Source organism: Lepeophtheirus salmonis, chromosome 1 (genome assembly GCF_016086655.4).
Source record: "Lepeophtheirus salmonis chromosome 1, UVic_Lsal_1.4, whole genome shotgun sequence".
NCBI classification, from domain to species: domain Eukaryota; kingdom Metazoa; phylum Arthropoda; class Copepoda; order Siphonostomatoida; family Caligidae; genus Lepeophtheirus; species Lepeophtheirus salmonis.
The window spans coordinates 32,654,579-32,662,364 of NC_052131.2; the positions used below are offsets into that span (position 1 = coordinate 32,654,579).

A 7,786-nucleotide genomic window follows, 5' to 3' on the forward strand; every position below is an offset into this window, starting at 1 on the left:
AAATCTCTGAAAATGCCACTGTACTAAATTTTATAAATTAGAAAAATTTAAAAAAATTATATTGTAGATGATTTTTTAATTCCTTTCATTAAGTTTTGGGTTTTTTTTGCCCTCTGCGTGCATGCGTAACGAAAGGGAACATTACCGGATTGTGTGTGTCTGTGTTGCCGATAGTTTTATGTTTAGAATCCGGAATTAGTATACCGTTCGTCCGCGTGAATTTATCTTTAAATGTCCAGGAATTTTGTTCGCCGTCTCTGCTCTACTACAAACAACTAACGAAATGTAGGTATGTATCACGACCAAATCATATAAGATATAATAGGTGTACAAGTTATCATAATCTCTTTTTCTAGGAGACGTTTTTAGCAAAAAAATGTAAAAAAAAAAAAATACGATTCACGAGTTCCCGCCACCAAAAAAATGTTTCTTTGTTTGTTTCAAAATGGAAAAAGAAGATCATTTGGAATCGTCCATTTTGATCTCATTAGCGGTGGTATCAATCCCTTTTGTTGTCGTATTATTATTATTTTCGAGGCTAGAGGAATACCCTGAAGAATCATTGGCCAAATTTTTTCCATGAGGGGTTTCACCACTCGTAGAAATTGATTCTTCTTCATCGTGTTCATCCTCCTCCCCTATAGAGTCACAGGGATCTCCTCCTGGATGAACAGACTCCATGTGTTTTCGAAGAGAACTTAAATCCATGAAGGATTCGTTGCATGAGGAACATGGATTATTAATGTTATTCCCTCCTTCAAGAGAAGAGTTGGAGCCAACCTGAGGTGGAGAACCAGAGCCAGAGTGACTTGCTCTGTGCCTCTTGAAACTTGCTGAGTCTTTATATGATTTTCCGCATTCGCTGCAGGAGTAAGGCCTGAAATAACATATAAATAGAATTGCGTCATGGATTGTATGAATGTACATACCTGCGTCAAGAGAGACGCAGGATAATGGAGAAAAGAAGATATATTTTCTTCCTCATGGTCAATCATTATTACCTGATATTACTATGTGTTGCCATATGTGTATTTAGATTGGATGGATGCCCAAATGCCTTGTCACAGATACTACATTTATAAGGAGTTGCGGAACTATGAGTTGTTTCATGCTTCTGCAAATGAGCCTTTTGTCTAAATCTCTTGTGACACACCAGGCATTCAAACGGCCTCTCTCCTAAAAAATGAAAGAAAAAAAGATGATTCATAATGATAATTGAAGGACATTCTTAATCTTAGGTATAATACAGAAGTTTTATATTATGTGTATTATATAAAAAAATCCATGTCTTACCAGAATGGATTTTTTTGTGGGCTGTAAGGTTAGACTTGGAAGAAAAGGACTTCCCACAGGCTTCACAGGTGTGTTTAGACTCCCCAGAGTGCATATGCTCCATATGAGAGTCCAAACTGGATAAATGCCCAAACTCCTTCCGACAAAAAGTACAACGGAAGGGTTTGTTACTGGATGAAGGAGCAGAGGAAGAGGAACTTGAATTGGATCTGGCCTCCATGAGAGGTGAGGATCTGGAGCCTATTCCTCCTAATTAAGTAAAGTTAAGGATGATTAGTACACATTATAGAGTAGTGAGGGAGGAGGGTTTTTGATTCTTACCTGTTAGATCCTTTTCATGGAGAGAAGATGGAGGATGAGGCCGGGTCGGTATTAGAGTAGGAGGAAGACCCGGGAATACAGTTGGAAGTGAGGATGAACCAAGGGCTGCCGAAATAATGTACGAATTGGGTAGACTAGATGATGATGAAGGACTTGGAAGTTTAAGATCTTGAGGCCGATGGAGGGGTGGATGAAGTGGTGCTGCGGGTAGTCCTGCTGCCAACTTGAGTAAATTTTCTGCAAATGCTGGATCTGCTCCTGGAGGAGGTAGTCCGAAGAATGAAAAAGAGTTTAGATGCGGAGGGAACGAAGGATGAGAAGGTGGAAAACTCCTTCCGACAGCACTCCGGAAAGAATTATTACTAAAGCCAACACTTAATTTAGGATGATGATGATCTTCTTCCAAGGAGTCATGTCGATGACGCCGACCCACTGTTAAATCCAAGCCCATGTTGTGATCCTCGTGAGGGTGATGATGGTGAGAGTGATTAGGAGGGCCTTTGACTAGTTTGACACTCATTGAGCCCGAAATGGTTGTTGTGTTCGGTGGTGGCGGTGAGGCAGGTGGGCTCAATCCTCCGGGCTTGAGATGATTGTTGTTTTCGTGTAGGTGATGGTAGTTATTTGGACTTAAGTTGGAGGTGATGTGATTCATAAGTGCATTAAGTCCACTGGGAGGATCCGGTGGTCTTGAGAGTAAAGCACGAATATTGGACATGTCTGTTTTTGTTCGGCCAGGGATAGGACTCAAAAAGGGTCTTTTACTTCCTTTCTGGACATTGTTGTTGTTGTTCCTCTGGAGTTCCTGTTTTAGACGAATTGACTCTGCAAGGGAGTCCACTTTCCTTTTCTTTGCATCCCGGTTCTCTTTCGAAATAATATTGGGAGTGGAAGTGAGAGGAGAGGGAGAGGGAAGGATGGACTCGTTTCCAACTCCTACTCCGGAATCATCTTCATCCATGACTGAGATTAAATCCTCTTCCATTTCTTCTTCATCATCTTCATAATAGCAGCTGTCCTCTAGGCAATCCCGGGAATGTCTCAATAAAGAGTCTTTATCATCCTGGATGCAACCGCAGGAGGGACAAGCAAGATGATCGTCTTCCATGTGCTTGAGAAGAAAATGTGGGACCTGAAAAGGAGGAGGAAAAAAAGGATTCATTGTAAAGAAGGGACTAGCTTAGAGAGAAGTAGATTTGATTGCATACTTTGAAAATGGCATCACACACATCACAATGTAGAGCTCCTGACTCGTTTTCATGCTTCTTGTTATGAATTCGAAGATTAAACTCTCGGGGGAAGGAGATGACACAGTCCCTACACTTTAAGGAATCTTCTTCGTCCCAACGGAGATGAATTCCACGAACGTGGCCCTTTAGAGTAGAGAGTTCGTGGGAAGAGAAAGAGCACTCCTGGCACTCATAGCCGTGTGATGACTCATTATAATGTACAAAGGATCGAATTTTATTCTCGAGTAGGATGCTTTCGTCACACTTGAGAGTAGAGCTACTTGTACTACTACTGTTCCTCCTTCTTCTTACGGGAGTGGATGAGGAAGACTCATCTGGAGTACGTCTTGGACGAAGTTGTTTTCTTTTGGGACTAGAGCGTTTAAGCTGCTGAGATGTAGAAGAATCAGGTGGAGGGATGGAGGAGTCATCTGCAAGAGAGTTGCCTACAGAAGATGTCGTTGTTGATGAGGAGGAAGAAATGTTACATTCGCCCTCTTCGCCAGCAGAGCCGGACTCCTCTTCACCGTGTGGTGTACCACTATTCTTGTTATTATTATTATTATTATTATTATTATTTGGTGGACATTCTAAAAGTCTATTTTTTTCTTTGAGTTCCGAGGCTTGAAGATGGCCCTGAGTCTTTTGATGCTTTTGTAAGTGAGCCTTTTGGCGAAAGTACACACCACATGGAGTACACTGAAAAGGCCGTACTCCTTTATGAATTCGCTGATGCATGTTCCTGTTGCTGGCTGAGGTGAATACCTAAGGGTGAACAAAAAAAAGAAGTGGTAAATAAACTTATTTAATTTGAATTTTATCAACTAGTTAAGTAAGAAAAAAGATAAGAGAGAGAAGGAAGTAAGTACCTATAGCCACTAATAACACAGCACCGTTTACCCTCTCTGTATTCCAGAGGTCATCCCAGTAATTTGCGAAAGCAGCAATGGAATTAAAAAAGACAAAAAATAGAAGGAAGAAATGAAAGGATAAGAGACAATAACTTATTAGTTAATTGATTGATTATAATATGTATCCACGTTATCCACGTTAAGCATAGGAACTCATCCGTAGATAAAATAAATAAAAGCCTTACCTTTCCGCAGGATTGACAGGGATAATGTCTCTGTTTCAATTTTTGGTGATGGTTTTTCTTGTGGTCATTGAGATGAGCCCATTGTGTGAAGGTCTTGGGACAGAGGGAGCAGGCAAGGGAGCCCCTTTGACAAATCCCTTCGCCATGATCTGAAGGAATAAAGTCAGGAGACTCGGACTCATCTCCACAATACTGACATCGACTTGCAAGTTCTGTAAGAGATAATTTAACATATATACATATGTGATGCCCGACCTCGTTCATTGTATCATCCTCTCTTACCTCTTTCCAGACTACTCTCTCGTGAGCCACGATGATGGAGAGAATGATTATTGGAGGGAGGCAGCAGTGGTCGTGATGCTGAATTTTTACCCTGGCTCACCATTTCAGCAATGCGAAGGAACTCTGCTCGTTGTAGAGGAGTCGTAGATACTGGGGGTGGAGAGAGAGACTCACTCATATTTACAGTGCGAACCTAAACATAATAGACGACATAAGTAGACATAAAAAACGCTATAAATAGAATAATAATTACATACTTTTAAGTCCAAAGGGGCTTCATCCTCAGAGTCTTCAGGTTCATCCGGCTCAATATCCGGGGGTGGAGGTACAGATTTACGGCTTAAATCAACGGCTGTATCGAGGTTACGATGACTATCAACTAGGCCTCCGACTGAGGGGGAGTAGCGTGGACTAGGTTCTAACATACTGCTATATATTCCGTAGAGGAATGGGGAATAGAAAGAAGAGGACATTTGTAGAATAGAAATTGACTCTTATTTGATAGTTAATAGTTATTAATATATGTATCATTGAGTTTCTTAGTTGAGTTAAAATATGTTCTAATATCATCAACAACATGAGAGAAGGAATTGTGAATCAGTTTGGCCTTCAAGTACTTAAAAAAAAAAAAAAAAAAAAAAAAAAAAAAAAAAAAAAAAACTCCTGGAAACTTTATTTTTAAATAAAAAAAGAGCTCGTAAAAAGTCTATACTTAGTTGGTTACACACATATACCTATATATGTAAACGAGTGAATCAAAGCAGGCCGGGAGATTGGGCCTCAGAAAATGTACCTTTTTGCATTTAAGTAAGTATATTTGGAGCCCTTTCTTTTGCGTCGTCGTCGTCGTACACGACGACTTTGCCTCCCCCCTCCCCGAATCCATCTCAAGGTCATGTCCGTTAAGTAAGAAAAATAAATACTCCAATAATTCCGATCGACAATTCATCATCATCCCTGCTGTTACCAATTTCCTCTCAATGTGCCTCCCCCACCCTATTCTCATGTGTCATCTCAAAAAACACAACATGAGGAAAAATCCCAATGACGTAAATTTCTCCTTTTCCTCAAGAGTACAAATTTGTGTAATAAAAAAAATAGTTGCGAAATTTTAAAGAAACATTATTTTTTGTTGAGGAAATCTAAGGAACAATAAAAAATAATAAAAATGAAAACTATTACAACAAAAACAACAACAACCCATGGGCCTCCTCCATGCCTTCATCCTAGTCGTCGTTTCTTCTTTCCCAATCTTGAAACTTGAGTAATTTGATACAACTTTTTTATTTTTAATTTCCCGAATGTTACATTTAATTGACTATGATTAAAACTATATTCATTTTATTCTTGAAATTTCTTTTGCATAATTAGGCTGACATAACACTGCCTAACTTTGATTAACAAACAGGCCCATTTGCACAAATCTCAACTTAACTTTAAGTCCAGCTTAAATGTATTGACGTCTTAAGTGGAGTTGCTGCAAATGGGTACGAGATTAACATAGGTAGGAAGGTGACTTACGATCTGGATCCGGGCCAAAGGGACTTGATGAGAAGTAAAGGATCCATGATGATCTGTTAATGAAGAAGTGGCAAACACACAGCAACAATAACTAACTAACTTGATACTATGTAACTAACAATCACAATTAAATGTCACACTATTATACTATTGATATTATTATCACAAGGGATGGAGGCTCCGGAGGCTCCGAGCATGACTTACTAACTGTCTATCTATCTGATGATTTTTTTTTAATTTTTTTTTTTTTTTTTTTTGTTGTTGTTGAGAAAAGGCTCAAGAGGAGGAAGAAGAAAAAGGAGCGAACTAACGAACGCAAAACGACAACAGCATTTGAGCAGAATTTGTAGTATAAAAACTGCAATTCTACAACACTCAGAAGGCGTGCAAGTAGTAGTTAAGTTAGCTCCCCCACCACCATAACTTTAACCCCCGCCGCACGCCCCTTCCGTCATTCAAGGTCAGAGCAGGCCCGGAGTTTTGCTTTGGAAGTACTTTTTATATTTATTTACTTTTTATTATCTTTTTTTTTTGGTAAAAAACTTCCTGGTTTTGACTTTTCATTATTAAGGCCTATGAACAGAGAGTGATTGATTCTGTCCTCTCTCAATTCCTTCTCGAATTGGTTGGTTGCTTGAGTACACAGAAAATGATCTTACCTCATATTTGATATTTAAAATTTTGGACTCCTTAAGTTTCGTTCCCGCCAGGAGTAACTAGAGAATGATGCGGCCGTGATGATCAAGGGGGATCGATCACACTCTTACTTTATACAACACTTTTTCTTATACACTCAAAAATAAATTGGTTGTGGACACAATCACTGGAACGTTTACAAACGTTTTCATAACAATACAAAGTGATTCTCCCTCTCATAGAAGAGTAGTTAATTTCTTAATTAAATCACCCACAAAAAGGATAATAAATACTTTATTATTATTTAACAACAACTCATTTATATACACTCATACAATAATATATTACAATGCGAATCCCGTGCGTGACTGGGGAGCTTCAAACACCGACTATTCTTCTCTCAGGATAAGACTTTTAAAAGAGATGAATTTCGCGTAATTTTATATTTCCGTTCTATAAAAATAATAATAAAAAATCAAGCAGTAGTATTCAGTATTATTATGTGTGAGTAGTGAGTACTTGGTGCTGTGGGGAGTCAGGAGAAGAAGAAGTATGCGCGCCCTCCTTTTCCCTTCTTTTTCACCCCTTTCAGAGTTTCTTAAGGCCTGTGCATTTTATAATAACAACAATATTCAATATAGTATGAGTAGAAGAACTAGGGGAAAAAGCCGTGTCCGCCATTGAATCGGAGAAAAAACGAGGAGGCGTCGTCCTGATTATTCTCTCCCACAAACGACCTCTTTTCTCCAGCTCCCCCCTCCCTCCCCATCCTTGGGTCAATGGGTCATTGTGTGAAATTCTTTGGAGAAATTTAAATATTTTTCCCCCGCCTTTTGAGCTATTCCTTAATTGTTCTTAAATATTTGTACAGTAATTGTTAAATCTCTTTCCTTTTTTTCTCTATGTGAAGAGGATATTTCCTTATATATATATATGTTATATGTATGCAAAAAGCGATCTCTCTCTCTTGATTACAAAATGCAAAGAGAAATTTTTTTTTCTGACTTTTTCTCTTTTTTGCGAAATAATTCTGTCAAGTTATAAAATAACGAAAAAAAAAAAAAAAAAAAAAACTTTCCTTAAGGAGTAGAAGAAGAAGAAGAAACAAGGGGTACGCGCCGTACGAGGAGTGAATTTTCGCATTTTTTTTTTTTTTTTTTTCATTTCTACTTTCACCAAAATTTCATTATACATTTTATTATTTTACTATTATTAATAGCAGTTTCTATGCTGCTATTTTGAGAAATTTTCTTTATCTTTTATTTTGTGTCTTCCAAGCACACGTTTTTCTGTTTCTTTATCCTTATGAATATTATGTATATAGTACAAGACGTGGAGTCAATATCTATGTGTGTACAAGGACATACAAAGTACTAAGTGAATGATATAATATTATATCCCATAAAAG

General features: G+C 38.3%; 1 protein-coding gene across 5 annotated transcripts; it reads right to left on the reverse strand.

Annotated features, from left to right (window-relative positions):
• Positions 1–426: 426 nt before the first annotated feature.
• On the reverse strand, positions 427–6,790 carry LOC121124412 (uncharacterized). Of its 5 annotated transcripts, none has more exons than XM_040719576.2 (9): positions 6,402–6,790; positions 4,479–4,650; positions 4,222–4,414; positions 3,940–4,151; positions 2,823–3,608; positions 1,615–2,746; positions 1,294–1,542; positions 1,002–1,176; positions 427–877 (listed from the first exon to the last, which is right to left on the reverse strand). In XM_040719576.2, exons 1-9 carry the CDS (start codon positions 6,404–6,406, stop codon positions 460–462), a joined length of 3,342 nt encoding a protein of 1,113 aa, XP_040575510.1. In that variant the 5' UTR covers positions 6,407–6,790; the 3' UTR covers positions 427–459. The 5 variants fall into 5 exon arrangements, with proteins under 5 accessions (XP_040575510.1, XP_071747224.1, XP_040575503.1 ...); XM_071891123.1 differs by having other exon boundaries at positions 3,713–4,151; positions 6,402–6,769; XM_040719569.2 differs by having other exon boundaries at positions 5,743–6,769.
• Between the last annotated feature and the right edge of the window lie 996 nt (positions 6,791–7,786).

What these genes read in the sequence shown, in the direction of transcription:
- LOC121124412 (XM_040719569.2), bottom strand. Translation starts at nt 5,789, where the DNA reads ATGGATCCTTTACTTCTCATCAAGTCCCTTTGGCCCGGATCCAGATC. An exon ending in CTTTGGCCCGGATCCAGATC is followed by an intron (nt 4,651 to 5,742) that starts GTAAGTCACCTT and finishes CGGAATATATAG; the next exon opens with CAGTATGTTAGAACCTAGTC. An exon ending in CCACAAAAAAATCCATTCTG is followed by an intron (nt 1,177 to 1,293) that starts GTAAGACATGGA and finishes TTCATTTTTTAG; the next exon opens with GAGAGAGGCCGTTTGAATGC.